General features: G+C 48.3%; 1 protein-coding gene across 1 annotated transcript; it reads right to left on the bottom strand.

Annotated features, from left to right (window-relative positions):
- Positions 1-443: 443 nt before the first annotated feature.
- Positions 444-13,675, bottom strand: HBEGF (heparin binding EGF like growth factor). Its single transcript, XM_082725460.1, has 6 exons — positions 12,953-13,675; positions 12,569-12,742; positions 9,068-9,245; positions 3,337-3,492; positions 2,225-2,315; positions 444-1,883 (listed from the first exon to the last, which is right to left on the bottom strand). The coding sequence occupies exons 1-5, from the start codon at positions 12,996-12,998 to the stop codon at positions 2,243-2,245; spliced, it is 627 nt and encodes a 208-aa protein (XP_082581586.1). The 5' UTR covers positions 12,999-13,675; the 3' UTR covers positions 444-1,883; positions 2,225-2,242.
- Positions 13,676-25,908: the final 12,233 nt, after the last annotated feature.

The following is a 25,908-nucleotide window of genomic DNA, read 5'->3' as shown; positions in this document are numbered from 1 at the left end:
GTGGAACATGAGAGGGAAGTCAAAGGGCCCTGTTTCCACCAGGGACAATGCTTCATTGCATAGAGAGCACAGGACCAGGCCCTGAGTCCAGAGTCTATTGACCAAATGGGTGGACGTCTTTCCTGATTACAGCTGGCCCAAATTCCTATGTGAAAGGTTTCTTTTCAGTTGTCTCAGAGGAGGTAATATAAATCCTAAGACAAATAATTGCAGTCAGACTGTCCACCCCAGCTCTGTCACTTACCAGCTGTGTATCTTCAGGAAAGTTATATAACCTCTCTGAGCGTCAGCTTTCTCTTCTGGAAAAATGGGACAATGATAGTATCTTCATCACACCACAAGAGCATACGTAAAAAGTTCTGGCATAGAGCCCAATATCCACTCAAGGCTTAGGAACTACCTCTGTTAAACCAGTTCCCAGATAAAACAAGCAGACAGAAGTCTATGGAGTAAGGGTTATCTTTATTTGAATTGCAAAATATAAATATGAACCAGGTTTGGAAATACAGGTTGTAACAGTTCAGAAATGGCACCAGAAACTTCCAGAAGGGACCATGACAGCATACCTTTTTAGTTTTCAGTGAGGTGGGTGGGTTTACACAAAAGCCCTCCTCACCTCCAAACTCTGTAGTAATTGGTAGGTCATCAGTCAACAAGAACAGTCGGCTCCAATGTTTCCTGCTCCTCCTCAGCCTTTTTTGTTGCTAAAATCTTCTCTAGACTATCCTCTGCTGCACTGACCCCCACATGGAGTAGCACCAGAAGAATGGCAGGCGTAAGAGAAATGTCTCGACACAGGGGAGAGGGAGTTCCCACTCTGTCGGCCTGGGGCTGTTGGGGTTGAGGAGTCAGGAGAGCTGCGGGCATGGAAGTCCAACCTCTTACGAGATTTGGCAGGGACAGGACACAGGCAAACACCAATATCTGTTGGTATGCTTGGACGTCAGCACCTTGGGCTTTCAAAACACAAACAGTAGACAATATCGCCTAGGCAAGACCGCAGTCCAACTCATAGAGAGGATCTGACAAGGTTAACTCCTTTATCTTGACTCTACTGACCTCCCGCTATGGTACTGCAATTGTGGAAGATCTTTGGAAACGTGGACAGAGAGCAGATTACCCCAGATGGGTCACGGACCCACCTTGGAGTTGTGGCAGAGGGGTGTGATGCTGAGCCAAGTGGTGGGGTACACAAGGTCAAGGGCCAGGAAATCGCCAAAGTAACAGACTAGGCACTTGAAATATTATTGTTAGATTGTTAAAAACTAAATAAATTAACATACATAGAATAAAATAAATATATAATTTAAGAGGCATTTTACAAACAAACGAACAAAAAATAGTTGTTACTTTTCCGTCTGGGTAGAAGTCCCAAAATTCAGAGTTCTCGGGCTTGTTGTATTTCACAGTTAGCTCATCAAATCCTGCGCCAGAGGCTCCAAATGGCCGATCCCTTGGTGGCTGCATGAGTTCATGGCTTTTCAATCTTTGTTGCTTTCTTCCCATCCACAAAGTTTTCTTTCATCCTCTCCTTCTTCTTTTTTATCAGTCAATGATCCTGGAGCATATGGAATTTAACCAGCATCTGAATCCAGAAGGTAATTGTTTAAACAAACTTATGGGGATATGTGAAGTTTGGAGGAGGGGAATCAGAAGGGCACAAAGGCCTCTCGCTTTTGCTTTCTTCAGACCAAGATCCCATTTTGACATAATCCATTTGGCACTTGAAGGCTCTGGTATTTTGGCAAAGCAATTATGGGAGGCCCAATCTAGACAGCAACCGGGAACGAAGGAGTCTTCCTGACTAGCTGTGACGTACTTTCCCTCTGCAGAGTCTACGATCAGCTGTGCCTTCTCAGAGGTAGCAGTCGTCCCGCAGATTCCTAAAGCACAAAAGGAAGTCACGTAAAGCTGGATCCAGTCTTAAGAGGTCTTAAGAGTCTCTCAGATCCAGTCTTACAAAGTAGGGAGCTCATCTGGGAATGGGCAGAAGAGGGGACAAGGATGGGAGAAGCTGTGGTCTCAGGCATCTCTCTCAGGTATTTCTCTAGCAATTGTCACCCCAAGTGGAGATGACCCACTGGAAACCTTTGTGAAAACCATTCTGCAATGGGACTCTGACTCCATAGTAGCCTGCCCCCCAACCCCTAAGTCAAGAAAAGAATTCAGAATGTCTTGAAGGGAAGATGGTGATGGTGCCGTGGGGAAAACAATGGCCTATTACCTTGAGCACAGGTCTCTCTCAGTGGGAAGTAGTCATGCCCAACTTCACTTTCTCTTCACTTTCCACATCATAACCTCCTCTCCTATGGTACCTGGAGGAGACAAGTTTTGTGAGCAAGCTCTGCCTGATATGACAGGGTACAGGTCCCAGAGAAGGTCCTTCTAAAGGACACTGCCATGGTAGTTCCCTCCATTACTTGGAAAAGCCAAGATGGTCTAGCAGGGGGCACCTGGGTGGCTCAGTGGGGTAAGCCTCTGCCTTTGGCTCAGGTCATGATCTCAGTGTCCTGGGATCGAGTCCCACATTGGGCTCTCTGCTCGGCGGGGAGCCTGCTTCCCCTTCCCCCTCTGCCTGCCTCTCTGCCTACTTGTGATCGCTCTCCTCTGTCAAATAAATAAAAATAAAAATAAAATCTTAAAAAATAAAAATAAAAAAAGATGGTCTGGTAGCCCAACAGACCTCTGGTCAAAGGCCTGAGTGCCCCAAGGAATGCCTGTCTCTAACAGCAGGCTATAATTTGCTGAGAACTTTGACCTCATTTACATGATCCTCATACTATCCTTATGAGGTAGGTAGACAGATTCAGTCACTGTGAGATTATAGCCCTCAGAAAGACAGGTAACTTGGTCCAGGTCTTACAACAGATGAATTACACAGCTTGGAAATGGGCAGTGTGTTTGGTAGGTCTCCCCCAGTCTAGAACATAACCTGGACTGGAAGTATGGCCTGAGGTTGAGATGCCTCAGAATTGAAAGGCTATATCACCAGCCATGCTGTGTCTATCAAAGCACACACTAATGTCATCGAAACACAGAGCAAAGGGAAAGAACTGTTGTGAAGAGGTAGAGCCATGGGTGGGTCACTAGGCCTGCTTTGAAAAGCAGGACCTACAACGACCTGGCAATCTTTGCCCTGGGCTCTGGACCCTGGACTCACGGCAGGCCAGAGAAGCTAGGTTCCTAGAGAACCTGTACTCAGGAATGTCAGTCAGAGTCCTAGCCTGGAATTTTGGAGGTTGGAGGGCTCATGCGATTATCACAGACAGAAGACCCAGAGGGAAGAGGAATGGGAGTGATTTGCAGAAACAGCCTGCAGGGGGCCCCAATACTCACCTAAACATGAGAAGCCCCACGATGACAAGCAGACAGACGGACGACAGCACCACGGCCACCACAGCCAGGATGGTTGTGTGGTCATAAGTATATAAGCGATTTTCCACTGGGAGGCTCAGCCCATGGCACCTCTCTCCGTGGTAACCGGGGTGGCAGCTGATTCAAGACAGAACAAAGTGGAGATGAGCTTAGTGGTTTGGCCTCTCTCTACAGGCAATGGGCCTCCTGCCTGAGGCCATTGCCAGCTCTCACAGCCTCACACCCTATCAGTCCCTGACCTTGATCCCCACCCTTCCTCTATCCTTCTAGTAGGAGTCTAGGAAAAGGCGAAAACCCCTTTGAAGGTTCTGTAGCTTTCCTCGCCATCCTTCACTCCCCCTCTCCATTCCCTCTGGTTCTCTGGATCAAGATTCCTGCTCCAGGCAGGGAAAAAGTGAGGGAGGACTTGAAGGTCCAAGTTACATATATTCCGTGTGTTTATTTACTACATGTGTATTGGGAGCCCCTCAGAAGACTTATGTCTGTGAGCTGGCAGGTTGAGCTGAGGGGACTGAGTATCACTCCCTCTAGTAGGCCCCTTAACTCTGACCCAGAAATAAACCCAGCCTTCTCCACCACGGCTTCCAGCCCTCAGTTCCTCTCAGCCACGGCCCATCCTATTAATAGGTCCTGTTCCTTTGCCAGGAGTCATTTTTCTCAAGTTCCCTTCATTTAACTCCCAGCTCCCTCTGGGTACAGGGTCCACTTCGAGAGCTTCACATCAACTTTTGGCCTCTGAACCTTGGGCTATCTGGCCTCCTCCATCATAGGACAAAGCAAACAAAACCAAGGTAGCTTCTTATTGCCCAGCTATCTTGCCAGAGCACGGAAAATGTCATGGAAAACAACCCTCTGGCTTTTCACACCAAGAAATCAATCAGATTGGGACGCCTGAGTGGCTCAGTTGGTTGAGCAGCTGCCTTCAGCTCAGGTCATGATCCCAGCGTCCTGGGATCGGGTCCCGCATCGGGCTCCTTGCTCTGCAGGGAGCCTGCTTCTCCCTCTGACTCTGCCTTCCACTCTGTCTGCCTGTGCTCGCTCTCACTCTCTTACAAATAAATAAATAAAATCTTTAAAAAAAAAAAAGAAAAGAAATCAATCAGATAGCAAATGCCTCTTGCAACATAAAGCATTTCCTCGAAGCTCTGAGGAAGACTTGGAAGCACTTTCTGTTGAATAAAACATTCATGTCCCTTCCTGCATCCGAGTGCCCAAGAGGCCCTTTGATGTCGGTGGCGGTCCCCCATGTTATAGAAGGGCAGAGCTATCCTCCCCATGGTCACTCAGCGGAGCAGAAGTGTGGTCTTGGTTTGTCTGACTCTGAGCTCAGTGTGCTCCCCGATCCCACCCACAACCACACTGGCACCATCTGCCTGGAGCCTCCAGGCCACTGGCTTGCTGATGGAAGCACCGAGAACCGGGTGGCCCTCTATTCTGAGCTGTGCCTCCACTGGGAAGCAGGTCGTGCGTGTGATACCTCAGAGCAAGGAATCCCTTCTTGGAAGAGGCACCCCGGAAGCGGACCTTTCCGGACCTGGCAGCAGCAGGGGGGCCAGGCCACCCCTGATGAGTGCCAAGCAACTCTCCCTGCCTCAGCTCCTCTTGGGTACTTTGGGGAACCATCACCCTGCAGGACAAATGGGGGTCAGTCCCACAGACACACAGCAGGGCAGATGGCTCCATGCCTCAACTCTTCATGAATCTGTTCCCTTGGTCAAGATGGGCAAAATAACCACCCCCATCCTGACAGGATACGGAGGAAGCTCTCAGGAGTCCCCCTGGAAAATCACTTATGCATAACAATTTACAGTTCATAAGGCCCTATCCCTATCTGCTAGCTCAACTGAGATTCATAACATCGGGTAGGCAGGTACAGCCCCATTTTACAGATTGAAAGATTAAGATTAAGTATCAGAAGGTGTGATTTACCAAAAGTAGCACAACCAAGAAGCAACAAGACTAAGACTAGAAACCAGTCCTAGCAGATTCCAAATTCATGATTCTTTCCACTCTGAACAGCGCAGATTACCCCAAGGAAACATATCTGATGAAGTGAGAGGTTCCTGGGGCTGTCTGACCCTGGTCTTTGACCTATTATTATTAACTTGAATAATAGATAGCAAGCATTAAAGGCTTACTGTGAGCCAAGTACTCTGTGCTAATTGGTTTACAAGAATCATTTCATTTAATCTTAAAAACATCTCTGTGGGGCGCCTGGGTGGCTCAGTGGGTTAAGCCTCTGCCTTCGGCCCAGGTCATGATCCCAGGGTCCTGGGATCGAGCCCCACATCGGGCTCTCTCCTTGGTGGGGAGCCTGCTTCTCCCTCTCTCTCTGCCTGCTTCTCTGCCTACTTGTGACCTCTCTGTCAAATAAACAAATAAAATCTTTAAAAAAAAAAAAAAAAATCTCTGTGAAGTAGGAGTTAGTCTCCCCATTTTAAAGATGGAGAGACTGAGGTTTAAATTCTTAGCTAATTTGCCCAAGGTTACACAGCGAGTGAGAGGTAGAGCCAAGACTCAACCCACCAATCTAGATGACTCTTTCAGAGACTATGCCTTCCTGGGTTAGGGGTGGGGGAGAAGGGAAGTTGAAGCTGAGGCTGTTTTTCACTTCCAGCCATCACTCAAACCCCACAGGTAGTTACTCAGATGATAGAAATAAAGCTTGGTCTCAGAGTCCCGCAATTCCGTTACATAATCCCTCCACCCCCACCCTGAGTCAAAAGGATAATAATGTAAACATCCTAATATTACCCACCTCCCCCTCCCTTTGCAAATGACTCCTGACTTCCCCAGGGAAGGAGGGGGGGTGAGTACGTTCTAAGCATCCCGGGTGGGGACAAGATCATGTGTCTTGCTCAGAGCCAGCAACCCACCAAACTGGAACGTGTCCCTCCTACAGATGTTTGCGACCTATTTCAGAACTTGTATTACAATGGGAGTAAGAACCCTCTAGGGTCCAGAGACTCTTCCAAGCAGGGTTTCTCTGCCCCTACTTCATGCCTTGCTGCTATTTCTAGCCAGGTGATCTTGAGCAAGTTACTTTTACTTTTTCAAGCTTTGGTTGACTAGTGTAAAACACATTATTAATAAAGACCTATTTCACCAGAGTATTGTGAAGATCAAATGAGATGTTACACTTAATAGCCCTTAACAAAAGGCCAAGTCCCACATATGTGTGAGTTATTATAAAATAGGACTCCAGAAGATACTGTCCTGAGGAACAGGGCCCTGAAGTCTGATGGAAAGAGAAGGGGGCTCACCATTCCTTCTCAGCATCTGGCCAGGGAGGCCAAGGGAAGGCCCCGGGCCTGCCTCTCTTCCAGCTGAGTTCTCCTCAGCCTGACTGCCTCTAGGTTTCCTCTGGCCACAGGAAACTTTGCAGCCGGTTCTGGGTCAGCAGCCAGTCAGGAGCCCCAGGAAACAGCTCTCTGAGGGCAACTTTTGGCTGGTGACATAAAAGGGTTTTCCTGTAAATGGTGACTGCGGAGGACTGGTTTAGGAAGCCAGCTAGCCTCAAGCTTCTCAGGGCAGCGGGGGCACACCCTGGCTGGCGGTTCCAGGGTCTAGAGGGAGGAAGGAGCAACAAAGGGCCCCAAATGTAGGCGCCCGGCTAGCACACTTCCCCACACCAGGAGCTCTGTGTCTTCTTGCTGCACTCTGTCCTGAGTGCCAAAGGCCAGAGGCAGGAGGTAGCCAAAGCTTAGACACAATCCAGCCCCTAGAAAATCTGCCTAGGAAGCAGAGACAAAGTCTTCAATCAGATTGCTCTGCTCTTAGGCTGGTAAAAGCCTTAAGAGACCTCGAACATAACAGGTTGTCCTCTATGAAATCCTATTCAAACTCTGTAAGGACAGATAGGGAAAAAGAACACAAGCCAACAACACCCAGTACAGCCTGGGGGCATGAAAGGTATGCTGGACTGGAAGTCAGGCACCTGAATCCTTGTCCTGTTTCTATCCATTTATTTAGCTGTTGATCTCAGGCAAATCACTTCCTACTTCCTGGCTCTAGTTTCCTCACCTTTCAACTAGAGATAGCAAGTCCTGCCAACTCCCTGTCTAGGGCTTTCGAGAATCCTAGGACATGACTGTAATTCCCCATTCCCTAGAATAGCTGGTACCAGATAGGTACTGAACATGTACCTGCTGGGCTCAGCTCATAATAAAAGTTAATTGGGAAGTTATGGGGTAAAGGAGAGAAGGCATTCTCACCATTAGGACCACCTTGGCCCTGGGCAACCTTATCTAGTGGCTTTAGCTGGTGGGTCAAGCCCAGCGGTCCAGGATAGCAGCCTTAAAAGGTTCTCAGCCAAGCAGTCCAAGTCCATCCACCAAAGCCCTGGGTCAGTTTGGACCAGACAGAATCCTGGCCTCAATCCACCTTGACTACCCTCAGAGTTACAGCCTCCAACCTGTGCTAATGATGGCATTTCACAAATTGAAGACAAACATTTCCTACCCTATCCCAAGACCTTGGGAAGAATACTACTACAGGGACTGTCTATGTTACTCCAAAGCAACTCCCTCTAATACCAAGATCCTGACAAGGATGTTATAGGGGAGGACCCACAAGTGATCATGGACATGGTAGAAAGTGACAGGTCTGTCTGCCAATTGCTAAATACAGAGCAGCTTTGCTATCTGAGATCAGATAGGACAAGGAGGGAGCTTTAAAAAGACAAGGGATTGGTACTAATCCCAGTAGAAGAGATGCCAGGCAGCCAACCTTCTTGACAGGTTGAGAGGTGGTACACAGCTAATAGCCTCCCGGCCCTGTCCAGAGCCCAGGTCTCTGAGCCTGTTTCTCTACAGAGGAAGAGAGTGGACATTTGTAGTCGAATGTGGGTGTTGGCCCCAGGCACAGCAGCAACACTATGCCTGAGAGCATGGCAGTGCTGTCATCCCCAAAGGGGTGCCAAGGCAGCCGTTTGCTGGGCTTGGCCTTAGCAGAGTAGCTGAGGAACCCAGGGCCCCTCCGCCCAGGGAAAGGGTGGTGCTGCCTGACCAGGGGCTGATGCCTACTGGGTTGGGTTCCATTTCCTGTTAATTTTGCACAGAGGACGTGTTCTCCCAATCCCATGGCCAAAAGGCCAATACCCACTATGTCCCCCGACATCCTGGCCCTTGCGGGGATGAGGAAGAAGAAACGAAGGGGCTTCTCCCTGTTCCCATTATGACTGCTTTCTGTATAGTCCAGGCATGCCTTCGAATCAACCCACACGTGCTCTCATATGAGTGCACATATATCCGAGCACACACACATCTGCACGGCGTGAGTCCAAATGCACCTCAGGGCTTGGGAAAGGAGGCTGCAGGAGCTCCCCTCTGCCCGGGGAAGCCTACTCAGCCGTGTGTTCCACTGGCTTCTCCCATCTGAACTAGGGCCTGAGGTAGGACTGAAGGACCTGCCTTCAGGTATCAGCTCTCCTAGCCACACCCTTGCCCGAACAAGCAGGAAATGTCCCCAAGGATGAAAGAGCGTCACAAACCTACACCACAGGAAATTACATCCCATGCGGGGGAGAGCCCCTTCCGCTGACTAAAAATATTTCCCCTCCTCCCAACTTCCGCCTGAAGATTGAGAAGAAACTGGGTAAAATTATGAATTCAAGGAACAGTGACAACGAGGAACAGCCACGTGACTGACAAAAAGTGTGCTGAGCACAGTCAGCCAGGGAAGGGACACTCACATGCAGGATGGAGCCCGGAGCTCCTTCACATATTTGCATTCGCCATGGATGCAGAAGTCCTTGTATTTCCGAAGACAAGGGTCTCTCTTCCTCCCTAACCCCTTGCCTTTCTTCTTTTTTTTCCCACGCTCCTCCTTGCTGGGTGTGGCCAGAGCCTGTGGCTTCGAGGAGAAAGCAGCTGCAGGAGAAAAGCACTCTGTTAAGTCTTCGACTCTTCCTAGGGGAAAGACCCAGAACAGCACCCTGTCTGGAAGGAATACGCACGCTCTGATCCCACCTGAAGTCAGAGGACTGGGGAAGGCCCCCTTGCTCAGTGCCTCCCAGGGGGCTAAGGGAAGACTAGGCAGAACCACCAGAAAGCAGTAGAGGAAACAGAGGCTACAGGGGTCCCAGGGAAGGCATTTCTCAGGCTCAGTTTAAGAACTTCATTCGAACAATGCTAGCTTCTGTAAGTAACTGCCACTGACTGGGCAGTTCCAGCAAGCTCTCCCCCACCCCACTGTCCATCCCTATTGACTCCCCCACGCCCACTTGGTGCTATTTTGGCCTTAAATCAACCTCATTTCCTGATGTTGCACTCAGTGACCCACTTGCAGGAAGACAGTGTCAGAAATAAAAATTGCTTCTGGAGAAGGTACTTGGAGGGTTTTTTTGGCGGGGGGTGGGGGGTGGTGCTCCTAAAATAACAACAGTGTCCATGTCCAGACAGCCCCCTCTGAGGCATCCATCAGCACCAGGTTACCATAAGACCAGGCCAGAGCCAGGCTTAGGGACTGCAAGCAGGCTATCCCTGCTTTTCGACGTCAAGAATATTTACCTGGCTCTGTGTCCTTTGTAGCTCACTACTTCTCTCAAAGGTCTATTACATTTACTCCTAAATGTCCTGTTTATAGCTCTCTAGGATGGATGAGTATAGTGTGTACATGGGTGCAAAAGATGGAAAGTAAGGAACTCCAGAAGGAACTGGAACAATGATGACACCCCCCATTCTTTCCACACTTCAAAGGGGGGGGGGAATAACAGCCTCACATAGACATCCAGCCGGGACAGACGGTGGGCTACGCCCATCAGCCCATCAGGGGTCTGACGCCAGTCCTCTCTCCCCTGCTCCCAGAAGAAAAAATGTGCCTGCTGCCCATAACTGTAGCCACGTGTCTGGTGTAAGCACGAACATCATACATAAGACTGGAGACCCAGGGTCCTCGAGTGGGAAGTAACTTGAAACAATATCATGGTTTTCCATTTTCAGATGAAAAACTTGAGGTCCCAAAAGACAGTGATTTGGTAAAGGTCATGTAGGGTTGAGATCAGAAATGTGGTCTCTGGATTCCATATCCAGCGCTCTTTCCCAATATAACCAAACTGCTCACACACCCCTGTCCCTTCCCCTGGACAAGTCTAGAGCACCCGGGATGTTGAACCAGAAATGAGATAATAAATGGGCTCTGAAGTTGGCACACCTGTGCTCCAACTTCAGCCGTGTGATTTTGGGCAAGTGGCTTAATCTCTCTGAACCTTGGGGTTCTCGGTAAGTAGTGGCTAGCACAAGTTCAATCTTAGAGGATTGCTATAGGATTAAGCAACCCACAAGAGTATAGTGATTGCCTAGAACACAGTAGGTACTTAATAATTGGTAATAGTTATTAATTTTAGATGATAGGATCCCCAGACCTGAAAAAAAGAGCTTTTGCCAAGCAAAACCAAGAGAAGGGAAAAAAGGCAGGTGCCAGTAGTGCCCCAGTCCCGTTCCCTCTGGTGTAGACCCTAGTCCCTTCAGAGTTCAGACAGTGAGGCAGATGCTCAGAAAGACCAGAGCTGTGGTAAAACTGGGCAGGAGGGGCAAGCCAACCAGAGAGGAAGAGAGTGACAGGGTGACAGCGATGCTCCTGCCAGGGACAGAGAGCAGTGAGTCAGGTTCTGCAGAGGTATGAGGAGCAGCCGTGTGGGTGGAGGGTGAGTCACAGCCCAGCTCTGCCCAGCCTAAGAGGAGAGGGCTTGGAGAATCCAGGTTGTTCCGGCCAGGGGTGACCCAAGGAGGCTATGGGGAGAGGACGAGGGGTGGCAGCTCAGGCTCAGCTTGGGAGCAGACCTTTGATTCATACGAAGCAGAGATAGCACCTAAGGGAAGCTCTGGGTAAAGCAGGGCTGGAACAGGTGGGTATCTTTCCAACCAAATTAGTCATTCTGGAGCTCCAGGGCTCAGTCCCTGCTCCACCCTTAAGAATCACTACAGGTGGCTGGAGGCAGGCAAGTGGGCAATGCTGGAGGCTCTGGGCTCAACCACAGGCACATCTGCTATGGTCCTGCTGTGGTCATGACTTCAGCACCTGCACACGAGGGTCATTTCTGATGAGTCTGGGAAGACCTACAGCTCAAATCTCTCCATCTGTCTCTGTCTCCCTCTCTTTCTGTCCCCCTAGAATATTTTTGGTCAGACAAGGACCAAACAAACACACGGTAGGTCTGAGATCTCTGCTCAGAGCCCCAGAACCTAGAGAGATTTAGAGAGTGAGAGATAAAGGGACAGGGAGAAAGAAGTGGAAAGAGAAAGAATTAGATGGAGAGGAAGGAACGGAGGAAGTGTCTTTCTCTAAACTGGGAGAGTAGGAGCCTGGAGATGGGACGCCGAGGCTCAGAGGATCCCACATGGTCCTTCATCCCTTCTCTCAGGGTCTCAGGGTGCTCCGAAGGCTTTGGGTAGGATGTGTAGATACCCTGCATTTCATTATATCCCCCTAGGGACACTGTGCCCACTGCTCATAGGCTCCCAAGGAGGTGCTGGCCTCACCCTCCTCACCTGGGGGACCAAGAGTTCTTCATTGCCCTCTGTTTCTCTAACCTGGAGACAGGTGGAGAACACTGCACACCTCTACTATGTCCCTAAGCTCTCCACATCTGTCATTTTATACATGATAGTCATTTGATGGAGGAATTAAGACTTGCACCCATTTTGGGGCGCCTGGGTGGCTCAGTGGGTTAAAGCCTCTGCCTTCAGCTCAGGTCATGATCCCAGTGTCCTGGGATCGAGCCCCACATAGGGATCTCTGCTCAGTGGGGAGCCTGCTTCCTCCTCTCTCTCTGCCTGCCTCTCTGCCTACTTGTGATCTCTGTCAAATAAATAAATAAAATCTTTAAAAAAAATTAAAAAAAAAGACTTGCACCCATTTTTATGTAGAAACTCTACGGAAAGCATCCCAACCATTCCTCCTTGTTCCTTACTCCAGCTTAGCCCAGAGCAAGACCCCAGACACCTTACCTTCTCCCTAAGTTCTAAATTACCCAGAACGGCAGCAACTCGACATGTGAGACTCAACAGCAAGAAAGACAGTGGGACCCACATTTCAAGATCCCCGAGTAAGCTGGTCAGGCTCAGCAGCTTTTCCTTGAAGTCCTCCATGAATACCCCCAACCCATAAGCACGCCCAAACAACGGGAAGCCTCGATCTACGTATTCTTCAATTGCCCAGCGCGGGCTCGAGGATGGGCAGCCCTCGCACCCACCTCTTAAAAGATCCAGGTCTGTCTCTTCTAAGTTCAGGACTTCCCTGCCCCGGCCGCCTTCCGGGGCCAGTAGCTGGTCTGTAGATTCGGTGGGAGAGTCCAGGTTGCCGGTTCCAGCTGCCAGCCCTCTCCGAAGCCGCTCCAGGCTCTCGCCAGTCACCAACGCCGAGAGCACTGCGGGCGAGGGGCGAGGCCGCATCAGACACCCTCTCCAGACCCCTGGTCGCCACGCACCAATGCTGGCGCCCGCCTGCCAGGGAGCACGGGCCCCACCAAGTGGCCCGCGCTGGGGTCGCTGCAGCGACCTTCCCCGGTGCCCCCCAGCACAGTGTCCCCCAACCCCAGCCCCTCCCCGACCTCCGGGGACGTCGGCAGCTCTCTCACCTGCAGCCAGAAAGAGCTTCAGCACCACCGACGGCAGCAGCTTCATGGTCCTAGACCCGGCGGAGGCGGCGAGGCAGCAATCACTTCGGAGGCGGCGGCCACGGGGCGCTGGCACGGGAGCCGGGGCGGGCGGAGCGCAGGAGATTCGGCGGGTTTCGGTGTGCCGGCGGCCTCTGGGTGCAAGCCTAGCAGGGACCTGCGTGGAGCTAGCGGCCGCTGGGCGTCTGTCTGCTCGCTCTGTCCGTCCGCCCGCCCAAGCCCCTGGTGTCTCGGTCAGGCGAGCCCCCGTCCGCCCGCAGGTCCCTCAGTCGACTGAAGGCTCCCGGGAGCGCGGCTGGGAATAAGGCTCCCGGAGGCGCCGAAGCTCCTCCCCGCCTCCCTCCCCCCTCCCGCGCTGGGCCGCTCGCCCGGCTCCCGGCGCCGTCCGCGCAGCCCCCGCAGCCCCCCACTCCGCGGGCGCCGCGGGGGGGAAGGGGGCGGGAGTAGGAGGCGGCGCTCACATATTTTGGGACCAGGCCAGGGCCGCCGCTGCCTGACTGTGGGAAGGACTGCTGACCGGCAGGTGGCGGGGACCAGTTTCTACCTTTCCCCAAACGCTTGTCGCGCTGCAGCCTTGTGACTGGCGAGCTAAGCTCTGTCCTTGGACACCCCTCGTTCCTTCCCCCTGTTCCAGGCCTGGTCCCCTCCAGCCATCCCTGCTCCACACCAGAGATCTGCACCCATGTCACCTTCTGAAGGGTAACACTCGCGTCTTTGCCTAGCAACACAGCAGATAGTAAATAATTAATTCATGTATCATTTAAAAATTGGACACATGAATGCCAGCAGGTCTCCCGAGCCCAAAGTAACTGGAGTTGCAGTTGCAGGCACTTGGTATCAATCCAGCTAAAGCAAAGGAAGTTAGTATTCTAGCTGCTAGAGTGGCTTCCCTCCATATTTCTCCCAAGGAACACAGTCTCAAGACCATTAAGAGTTTTGAACTATGGATTGTAATTCCCAGGCTTCTAGGATCAGAGGGACAATGGTTGTGCAACATGCCTCATAGTATTCTGTCTTGGAACACCCTTCTTCCCCAACATCAAAACTGAGACCCTCTTCCATAGGAACCAGCTGGCTAGCCTAGGTTGCTATGTTCAACAAGTGCCAGGGGACTGATGTGTTTCTCCTCCAACCTATGTATTTTTACAGGGGTCTTCTGCTGTCAATGTTCTGACCCAAAGAAATGACTCTCCGAGTAAATATTTCAGCTCCCAGAGACATGCTGGGGAGGGAGTTGTGTGACACAGGGCTGGGTTGGCATTCAGAGCCCTCAAATTGTGCCAGATAGAGCTGCTTGCCTGATTCAGCCCATGTGTAGAGATAAAAACAGGCCTCCTATTTATACCCAGGCTATCCCCCACTGTCTCTCTCCATCCCCACTTTTGCAGGGGTCTGCCCTCTTGACCTGCTCCTACCAACCCTTCCCAGGCCTAGGTTTCCATAGTAGACTGGAATTCCTACATACCTAAGTTGGAATCCAGACCTGGCTGCTTCCTGAACAAATTTGAACAAGATATTTAATTTCATTGAGCCTCAGTTTCCAAATCTCTCAAATGGAAATAATAACAATAATAAGGCCTCCTTTGTAGAGAGCTTTTGGAAGATTGAACGAGGAAACTCCTATAAGAAAACAGTTAGTACAATTCCAGGTGTATTATAAGCTCTCAATAAAAGTGACCTATTATCTTATTATCACTAAGCATTCTACCTTGACTATTCTCTTCCCTTAGAGCCTTTTCATCTCTCCCTTCCCGCCAGGTCTGAGGCTATATGTTGTCGGTTGGACTGGTTTCAGGCGGAAGCTCACCTGTCACCTATTTGGCCAAGTGCCACTGTGGGATTATTCTTCTGGGTGATCACTAGTACCTTAGCGGATGGTCACCACCCAGGCCACACCTTTGTTCTCCTTCAGGAACTGCTTGACCACCTCCTTCCCCCAAACAAAACCACTCTGGGATCAGGGCTCTCCCTGGGGGAGGGTGGAGGGAAACACTTCCTGACACACAGCCAAGTCACCCCTTGCTCCTACCTGTCTCCAGGGTCACACCCTGCTTTCCTGTCCCAGCCTGCCTATCCCTTTGCACGCTCCGTCTTTCCGCCTTCTCACCTCCACATCAGCCTTAGCCGCCCCATTCATGGGGCAACTCCAAGCTTTCACCACACCTAGGAGCCTCACCCTACCTTGGTTTGTGTGTCAGCCAGGTTTTACGGGAAGGGCCTGGAAAAAAAAGACAAAGACCTGGAATGCCTTTGGGACAGTCATTTCCCCTCTCAGAACCTGGGGTGTCCTCTGATCAAAGAAAATAAATCAAAATTCAGGCTGGGTTCATTCCATTAGCTTATTTATTCCTCAAACATGCAATGAATGCTTTCAGGCACAAGGGATGCAGCAGTAAACAAGGCAACCAAGAATGTGCTTTCATGATGCTTCCATTCTACAGAAAGGGAAACAGGCAACATATTAAGTAAATTTAAAAAATGAGAAGCAGCTATAGTGCAAGTTCAAATGCAATGATACACTATAGGGGGAATGTGTCCCAGTGCTTGGGATGACACTTTAGGTGCAAACTCGTCTCTGAGCAGGTGATGTGTAAGCTGAGGCCTGAATAAAAAGAAGGAAATAGACTTGTGCTCATCCACTGCTAAAGCATTCCAGCCACATGCATAGTGCACCAACTGAAGTGGGAACAAACTTGGAGGATTCAGGGAACCGCAAGACGGCCAGAAAGCAAGGAGGGTTATAAGATAACCTTGAAGCAAAGGCTAGGGACAGGGAACAGAGGACATTACAGGCTCTGCTAGGTGCTGGAATTTATTTCCTATCACTGTGGGCATCAAATGAGATGGTGATGGGAAAGCACAATTATGTAGGATTTTTTTCATGTATCCTAGCCCCCCCGCCCACACACACACACATATGCACCGGCTCTCTGGCTGTCAAGTGCCCGGTATACTCCTAAAGAAGCAGAGTCTAAATGGGCCACTCCAATTTCCCCCAACTGTCTATGGACCATAAGCAAAATGAAATTTGAAGACTCACTGGCCCTGGGCCACCAGTGAGTCACAGGTGGCAAATCCAGAGCAGAAACCCTGGCATCCTGTTCTCCAGACCCGTCCTGGGTTCCCTAGCCTCTGGAAAGACAGTCTTCATGGGACACTGAGTGTCACTGACTCACTGCCATACAGACCTTGATCTGGGGAGAGAAGCCAGTGGGGAGGAGGTGGGGGAAAGGGGTACTGGTCAGGAGAAGAAAAGGGAGAAAGGAACTTGGAGAGGGAACCCACTGGAATCCCTTCCCTAATGTGACCAAGATGTCTATGCCAGCAGATTGGTTCGCCCAAACCTGACTCTGCATCAGCTTACCTGAGAATTTATTGAAGATAAAAAGATCCAAGCCCCACCCAGTCCTCCTAATTCAAAACCTCCTGGGGTGGAGCCCAAGCCTTTATACTTTTGTTGGTAATTCTGACATCAACCCGGTTCAGAAGCACTGGTCTGCGTAATTAGCTAGAATAACTTACGCAGCATCTGAACAAAACATGTGACCCTCTGGGGTAGAGGGGTTTAGGTAATGTCGCTTGTCCTGTGCTCAACACTTCACATACATTATCTTGTACGATCTTTACAATTGCCCCAAGACTAGCTATTCTTCCCCATTTTAAGGTCTTGAAGCTAAAAACAGGTAATTAGCAGTCCAGGTCACCCAGCTAGTGAAAATCTAAGCCTCGATTTGAATTCCTTCCTTCTTCCTGGGCTTCTGTTCTTGAGCTCAACACTGCCGTTAACAAATGGATGAGACAATGGCTGCCTTCTCCCTGCTTCTACAGTCAGTAACATTGTCAGCTTTGCTGAGGCTCAGGGCTCCATCTGTCCTGCGGGAGGCAGTGATAAGAATCGGCCTCGAGGCTGGAGGACTAGGTAAGACAGCAGAGCAGCTAGTGAAATGGGTATACCCTTGTGAGCCAGACAGCCAAGGGTTCAAATTTTGAATATGTTATTTGCCTTATTTATTTATTTGTTTTTGCTTTCTAGCTTAGGACCCATTATTCAACTTCTCTGACCTACAGTTTGCTAATCTGCGAGACAGGAATAATAATAGTAGTTTTTACTATAGGGGTTTGTGATGGTTAAATCAGATCATGTGTGTAATGCAGAATATGATGCCTGGCACATGGTAGGTGCTTCCTTGGTGACAGCTGCTACTAAGAATGAATGCTTCAAAAAAAAAAAAAAAAAAAAAAAAAGAAAGAAAGAAAAGAAAAGAAAAAAATGCGCATACACACACACACACACACACACACACACACACACAATCCCCAAATGCTGCTTCCTTCTCTCCTTCCTTCCTCTCTCTTTCGTTTTTTCTTTCTCTCTCTCTCTCACCTTCCCTTCCTTTAAGTGGGAAATTAAAAAAAATGTGACAGCCATCCTCCCTCATCTTTCTGCTGAGAGATCATCATGCTTATGATGAGATGGTAATCTCCAAGGCCTCCTGGAATTTTGAAAACCTTTACCCAAGATAGCAACCCTGGCTCAGAGTCCGGAGAGTAGCAGGTGTCCCCTGGGAGAGGGGATTCTGCCTCTTTCACCTTCCAGTGTACCAAGAGAAGGAGACCCAAAGCTCTGCAGACTGGGGAAAGGGCACCTCCCTTGAGGGTACTTCTCTCTTAGGGTACCATGAGCCCAGGGTTACCGAAACTTGAAAGCTGAGAGTTATGGAGTCATGGTTCCTTGCCCTAAGACGCCTTCATCCCCACTCTCTATCCCCACTTGAGCCCAGCAATCAAGCAGTTTTGGGGTTGCAGCTGGATTTGTACTCAGATCTGCCCTTTGGAACCCCCTTGTACCTCCTATCCTGCCTGGGCTTTCCTGGAGGTCGTGCCAGGGATGAGCAGGACCACCTGTCTGATTCCCCGGGCTCGGGATCCATTTGAATAGGATGAAGAATGGGGTGTGGAGGGGAGTTAGGGGAATCAGGAGTCCCTGTCATTCCCAGATATTGAGGAGGGAATATTTATAATGTGCTTGGCTCAGATCTGGATTCCTAGCTATCCTCCTCCATTTCTGGGCCCATTTCTGTGACTTTGAGGGATTAGCAGGACTTTACCACTCTGGCCATCCGCTCGCACAGATGGCTGTCTGTCATCAGGAAGGGGGTGAGTGATTCCTCATTCAGCCACCACACAACCCATCTCCCTCTTTAAGCCTCAGATTCCTCACGTGTAAAATAAGAGGCTGAAGCACTATTCTGTGTTCAGGCACTGGCCAATAAATGTCCCTCCCGAACTGTTTGCAGGCCTGCTGCTGTTCAAAGTCCAGCAGAGACAATACCATGACAACCAGCAGTGCCTGATCTGTGAGGCATGATAACCTTTCTCTCCGTGTCTCTTCGTCTCTCGGTGTGGAGAATTACAGTCTACTTAAGGGGTTCTTGTGGCTAAGGAGATGGCACCTCTGAAAGCTCTTGGCAAAATGGAGAGCCCTACATAAATAGGTCAGTACTATTGTTACTAACTTCTCTAGGGCTCAGCCTTGGAATGAGGTCACATCAAATCCTGTACCAGGAATGTGTAAGTTTGGGTTTTCTTAGAAATGCAATCACAGAGCTGCAATTTAAAAATTTAACCTTATCCATCTGCTTTTTTTTTTTTAATAACAGAGCGTTGATCTAGGACAATGATTCACAAAGTAAGAGATGCTGCCCCCTAGGGGTCATTATGGGAATCTGTGGGGAGTTTTGGTTTTCCAAAAACTAGGAAGTCTTCAGGCATTTGGAGGAAAAGATGTCAGGCTCACACATTTAAAAATTGCTCCCCCAATTGTCCCATATTCCACATACTTTTGAGTGTCTTTCCAGACATTCATATGGGTGATAAGCTTGATTATAATCACTTGAGCCTAGAATCATCTCTAATTACATTAAAATATAGAAAGAGTTTTTAACACTGACTTTCCCAAGAATTAAATTAGCACGAACTGTTCATTTTGGTGGTATCTGAGTTCTCAAACAACACACTTGTGTCAGTATTTGTAGGTGTCACATTTGTCAGTATTTGTAGGTGTAGGTGCAAGCAATGGGCTTCTTCATTGAGATTTCTAGAGTCATTCTTGAGCAAGCATTTGCATATTCAAATAATGTTGTTTCATTTAAGAAAAAAAATTTTTAAATTTAAGTATTCTTTGCAACCAGCGTGGCATCTGAATTCATGATGCCAAGATCAAGAGTCATGTGCCCTACTGACTGAGAAAGCCAGGTGCCCCCCTCTTTTTTTTTTTTAAAGATTTATTTATTTGTTTAAGAGAGAGAGTTAGAGGAAGAGAGAGAGCAGGGGAGGGGCAGAGAGAAAGAGAATCTGAAGCAGGCTCCATGCCCAGAGCAGAGCCATGTCCACACAGAGCTTGATCTCATGACCCTGAGAACCTGACCTGAGCCAAAACCAAGAATCTGATGCCTAATTGACTGCCTGACTCAGGCCCCCCAAGATGCCTCTATTTTATTTTATTTTATTTTTAAAGATTTTATTTATTTATTTGACAGAGAGAGATCACAAGTAGGCAGAGAGGCAGGCAGAGAGAGAGGAAGGGAAGCAGGCTCTCTGCCGAGCAGAGAGCCCCATGTGGGACCTGATCCCAGGACCCTGAGATCATGACCTGAGCCGAAGGCAGAGGCTTAACCCACTGAGCCACCCGGCGCCCCTTCTATTTTATTTTTAATCACTTTCTCTTTTCTATTAATTAGGGCATTGACTTTCTTTAAAGAGTAAATATGCAATTATGGTGATCATTTTACAATATATACAAATATTACATCATTATGCTGTATACCTGAAACTAGTATTATAATGTTATATGTTAATTATACCTCAATTTAAAAAAGTGAAATTAGGAGTCCCTGGCTGGCTCAGTTGGTAGACCGTGCGACTCTTGATCTGAGGGTCATGTGTTCAAATCCCACATTGGGTGTGAAGCCTGCTTAAAAAAAAAAAAAAAAAAAGAAGAAGAAGAAGGCAAAAATAAAGTATATAGAATTGTATCTCTATAATTACTTTATTTTTTTAAATACACATTTTTGAAAGTTTATTTAAATAATCTCTGCATCCAACTGGGGCTTGAACTCATGACCCTGTGATTAGGAGTCTCATGCTCTTCTGACTGAGCCAGTGAGGTACTCCTCTCTATAATTATTTTAAAATGCTTTCAAAACCTATGTATGGGGGAAAAACTGGAAAAAATACATCAAAATGTTAACATGGATGGATTCCTACAAAAGAGAAGAACGTAAATGTGCAGATAGGTTATTCTCTGTGAACTTTATTGCACGATAGTAAAGGAATATTAACATATTTGCTATAAAAAGGAAATATTTATTTTGACATGGCTGAGGACCACTAACACCAGAAAAATTTACATGAGAACCCTTTCCGTATCCTTCATAAAAGTGCTGTTCTAGATACTATTATATATAAGGTCCCTGGCCAGTGCCTGAATAAGATATAACAAATTCCTCCTATAGTTAATTCAGTGTTAGAAAGTTTGGTTCTTGTGACTATCTAGTACAGCTACTTACTTTTATTAGATAATGACAAAATGTCAAATTCATAGGTTCTCTTTTTGCCTCCACTGTCAGTAAGATCACAATTAAGTACTGATGCTTGGAGCACCTGGGTGGCTCAGTTGGTTAAGTATCTGCCTTCAGCTCACGTCATGATCTCCTGGGATCGAGCCCTGCATCGGGCTCCCTGCTCAGTGGAGAGCCTGCTCCTCCCTTTCCCTCTGCTGCTCTCCCTGCTTGTACTCACTCACTCTCTGTCAAATAAATAAAAATCTTTAAAAAAATAAAAGTTCTGATGCTCAGTTGCAATGATTATCCCTAGTCCAGATTTTTGAGGAAAATTGTTCGTTTCTTCTCCACTTTGGTTTCATTACAAGTGCTCATTTTTTAAATATTTACTTGTATCCATGTCTTTTATTGTCTTTACATCTCTTCTGGAAGTAAACGGAGCATACAAAATTAATGTGAAACTCAGAAATCACATCTCTGTAGCTGCCTTGCCAACATTTCCTGAATGTGGAAGGCTTGGTGGCAGGGGCATGGAAAGCCTGAGGCAGAGAAGTTTATGCCATGTGCTGGTGGTTTTGTGCCGCAGACTCAGGCTCTCTGATAATTCTTTCTTCTCCCCTTCAAATGCCCTGACTCCTCTACTCCAGAAGGAGTGTGGGCGTTGTAAGGAGTAGAAGCGGGCTCCAACACTCAGGGCCTGCTCCAAATGTTGCCTGGATCTTGGTGGTCTGGGGTCAAGGTGAATGTCAGGGAAGGGTATCCTAGCTCCAGAGTCAGAGAAGCCCAGGCCCCCCAAGTGAAGAGACCCTCCCTCCACACACATTCTACTAGCATCTTGTATGAACCCCTGAGAGCAGAGGCATTGAAGCTCAGGTTCAGGGATGCAAAAGACCCCTTTTTAAACCCTGGGTCCACTAGCCACTAGCTAGGACTTTGGCCAAGGTACCAAGGTATCTCTAAGACTCAGTTTCCTCATTCAGAAATAGGGCTGATACCTACCTCCAAGGGCTATCATGAAGACTCATGGAGATGACCACAAGGTGCTAGGGCTGTGCTTGGAACCTAGGAAGCACTCAGAAGCCAGCAGGGGCTGCTTGTCCCCCGGGATCCATCTTGCATCAGTCTGCCGTCCACAGCTGGGAGCAAGTGTGTCCGTTAAATTGCAGCTGCTCGCTCAGAAGCAAACTGCTTCACCTTTCTGAATCTCAGTGGTTTTTTGTTTTGTTTTGTTTTAAAGATTTTATTTATTTATTTGACAGAGAGAGAGAGAGATCACAAGTAGGCAGAGAAGAAGGAGGGGGCAGGGAGCAGGGTCCCTGCTGAGCAGAGCTCGATACAGGGCTCTATCCTAGGACCCTGAGATCCTGAACTGAGCTGAAGGCAGAGGCTTACCCCACTGAGCCACGGAGGTGCCCCTGAGTCTCAGTGTTTACATAATAAAGTGGGAATAATGAAATGTGCCTCATATTTGTGGTGTGAGTAAAATGATTAATAGTGAGTAAAATAATTAATTTATTTTATGGTAAGGAATTATTCAATTATATTTTGTTATTTTTATTTTTATGGGCATTTTATATTTTTTTCTACAACAACTATGAATTAAAAAAAACAAATATGAATGATTTATGTATTTCAAGCCGCTTTTAAAGCCATGATTTTTCTTAAAAAATACTGGGGCACCTGGGTGGCTGAATCGGTTAAGGGTTGTACTCTTGGTTTTGGCTCAGGTCATAATCTCAGAGTCTTTGGATCCAGCCCTATGTTGGGCTCCCTGCTGAGTACGGGCTCTGTTTGAGATTCTCTCTCTCTCTCCTTCTTCCCCTCTTCTCTCTCTCTGTCTCAAATGATAAATACATAAAAGTCTTTTTAAAAAATTAAAACATACTTAAATTTATTGAAAGCTCACTATATTTTAGGCATTGCTCTGAGAACTCTATATACATTATCTCATTTAATTCTCACAACAGTCCTCTGAGGAAGATAGTATTTTCTTTTCTTTTTTTTTTTTTTAAAGATTTTATTTATTTATTTGACAGAGAGAGATCACAAGCAGGCAGTGAGAGAGGAGGAAGCAGGCTCCCTGCTGAGCAGAGAGCCCGATGCAGGCCTCGATCTCAGGACCCTGAGATCATGACCTGAGCCGAAGGCAGCGGCTTAACCCACTGAGCCACCCAGGCGCCCCGGAAGATAGTATTTTCACCCCCAGTTTATTGATGAGAAAAACTAATGCTTAAGGAAGTTGAGCAACATGCCCAGCTTGGATGTGATACACCGTCGTAAAACTGTACACACATGAGCACATACGTAGACCAATGAGTACATGCAGAAATAAAGGAAATCTGAATAAGGTCTGTAGCCTAGCTAACAGTATTGTGCCTCTGTCTTTTTCCTGGTTTTGACATTGTGCAATCTTTATGTAATGTTACCATTGGGGGAAGGTGGATGAAAGGTGCCAGCTGAAGATCTCTTTATATCTTTTTTGCAACTTCATTTCTTCTTCTGTAATTAGACTCTCATAAATGGTCAAAAAATAAAGAGGTGGTTTTTTTTTTTAAGATTTTATCTATTTATTTGACAGGCAGAGATCACAAGTAGGCAGAGAAGCAGGCAGAGAGCAAGGAGGAAGCAGGCTCCCTGCTGAGCAGAGAGCCCGATGGATCCCAGGACCCTGGGATTATGACCTGAGCTGAAGGCAGAGGCTTTAACCCACTGAACCACCCAGGTGCCCCAAAGAGTTTTTTTAAGAAGTAAAAGTTTTGTTTTTAAAGGCTTATTTAGGGACGCCTAGGTGGCTCAGTGGGTTAAAGCCTCTGCCTTCGGCTCAGGTCGTGATCCCAGGGTCCTGGGATCGAGCCCCGCATCGGGCTCTCTGTTCAGCGGGGAGCCTGCTTTCTCCTCTCTCTCTGCCTGTCTCTCTGACTACTTGTGATCTCTGTCAAATAAATAATTAAAATCTTAAAAAAGAAAAAAAGGCTTATTTATTTGAGGTGGGGGAGGGGCAGAAGGAGAGGGAGAGGGTTTTTTTAAAAGATTTTATTTCTGTATTTGAGAGAGAGAGAGAGCATGAGTGAGAGAAGAGTGAGTGGCAGTGGGAGGTGGGAAGGACAGAGGGAGAAGGAGAAGCAGGTATCCTGCATGTGGGGTTTGAGCCCAGGACCCTGGTAACATGACCTGAGCCCAAGCCAGATGTTTAACATTCTGAGCCACCCAGGTACCCCAACAAAGAGAGAGTCTTTTTTTTTTTTTTTTTTTTGCCCTGTTGGGGACAGTGCAGGTGGTAGTCAGGGCTCTAATTCACTCTCCTGGGATGGAAGAGCCATCAACCCCTTTGCCTGACCTGGAGGTCCAGCAGGGTCGTGCCCCTGCTCCTGGGGCTCCTGAAGAGCATAAACCACCACCTGCCTCAGTGGAGCAACCAGCCTTAGACCCTGAGCATTAGCTGGTGCAGGCTGCAGCCCCAAACAATGCCTTTCCCTCCTCTGGCATTGCCTTCTTTTTTAATTTTTTTTTACTTTTTCAATTTATTTATTTTCAGAAAAACAGTATTCATTATTTTTTCACCACACCCAGTGCTCCATGCAATCCGTGCCCTCTATAATACCCACCACCTGGTACCCCAACCTCCCACACCCCCGCCACTTCAAACCCCTCAGATGTTTTTCAGAGTCCATAGTCTAACAGAGTGCACACTAAGCTCAGAGCCTGACGTGGGGCTCTATCTCATGATCCCAACATCTCCACCTGAGCCAGTCACTTAACCACCTGCACCAGCCAGGCACCCCAAGAAGTAAAAGGTTTTTTCTTTTTTTAAGTTGTTTCAAGGATTATGTGTGATAATGTGCCCACGACAGGGTTGGATATAATTGACATATCAATATATATTTTATTTCTTTCCCACCCTACGAGTGACTGTTTTCCGTTGTATAGTAATAGTAGCCTCCATATTATGTGTTCTATGTGGTAGGCTTAATTTACATCCATTGTTTCATTTAATAAAGTCTCTGGTGAGTACTTTTATTATTCTCCTTTTGCTGATAAGAAAACTCAGGTTCCGCAAAAACTAATCTCCTCCACTTGTTGGAAAGTGACCAAGCCTGGATTTATACCAAGGTAATCTGTTCATGACACCACTCCCTTCCACTCCGGGTTGAGCTCAGAGTATTGCGTGAAAGTATGCTTTGAACCTTGGAAATCATCTACTCCAACTGTTTTAATTTATAAAAGAAAACAGGCCCAGAAAGGGGGAAGGACATTGGTCAAGAACACCTAATAAATCTGTGACTGAGCCAGGATGAGAACCCAGTTTTTGGATTCCCGGGTCAGGGTATTTTCCAGGGCCAACACCCAAGGCTACTCGCCCATTTGGCCTGCCTTCACTGAGCCCTGCCTGGGAGACAGCTGATGCCTACAGACAAAGCTGCAAGTTCTCACTCACATCCCTCACCAACCTGCACAGCTCACGGTACTTAGGACCCAAGAGGTAGCAGTGGACCCTGGGGATAGGGGAGGCATGGTGCCCCTCTACTGCAGGCATCCTTGGGGGAGCCAAGTAGTTGGGACCACAGAGAAGGCAAGGTAAGACCCTCTGAACTTTGGCAGTGGGGGTGGGAAGGGAGACTATATGTGTGAGGGGGGTTACTCATGCCAAGAACCTGTTCCTGTCTCCTTCAGGCTCTCTTGAGTCACTTGCCCTGAGGTTGGGGCACATTCTTGAAGTGGGTGATCACAGGGATTCCAGGCCCTCCTAGGTCCTAGGCCAGTTTCTATTCCTCCTGGAGCAGAAACCAACTCCCCCCGCCGCCACCTGAGACTCAGCACCTCCTCTCCAAGTGGCAAAATAGTGACTCACTACTTTCATTTCTATCCTGGGACCTCCTTGGACTAGGGCAAATCGCTCTGCTCCAAGTCTATACCTGGGGTTGGTGGGGAGAATCAGCCCAAGTCGTATTTCCCAGGAGGGAGGGGGTCCCACGTATCTAGTGAAGGGTTTGACCCACATTCAAAGAGCACGATTATCCCTCTCTCTCCATCCTTGTTGCGCTCCCCCACCTCCATCCCATCCCACTGGGCCAATCCAGGGAAAGTTGGAGGATTAAGGACACCACCCCCTCCGCCCTGCTCTCTCGTCATCTCTGCGCCCTGGCGGGTCCACTGGGGAAAAGGGCTGATGAGTGGACCAAGCGATACTGTCCGCGGGGAGCAGCGCCCTCGTGTGATCTCCAGGAGAAGCGCATTTATTTTCCAGCCCCTCCCTTTCTATGCGCTCATTGAGTAAATATTTATTGAGTGCCACTAGGTGCGCTAGGGGCAACCGTTGAAGAAGATAGGTAAAATACCTGCTCACTGAACGGTACA

The sequence above is a fragment of the Mustela nivalis genome, assembly GCF_964662115.1.
Source record: "Mustela nivalis genome assembly, chromosome: 3".
NCBI lineage: Eukaryota > Metazoa > Chordata > Mammalia > Carnivora > Mustelidae > Mustela > Mustela nivalis.
The sequence above is the reverse complement of the archived record's forward strand: the minus strand, read 5'-3'. Positions and strand labels throughout refer to the sequence as shown.

Bases quoted from the DNA above. Each gene is read 5' to 3' on its own strand.
- HBEGF (XM_082725460.1), bottom strand. From the start codon at position 12,998: ATGAAGCTGCTGCCGTCGGTGGTGCTGAAGCTCTTTCTGGCTGCAG. The intron at 9,246-12,568 runs GTGGGTGCGAGG...TTTCTCCTGCAG, and splicing joins AGACCTGGATCTTTTAAGAG to CTGCTTTCTCCTCGAAGCCA. The intron at 3,493-9,067 runs GTGAGTGTCCCT...GTCTTGAATCAG, and splicing joins CTCCGGGCTCCATCCTGCAT to CTGCCACCCCGGTTACCACG.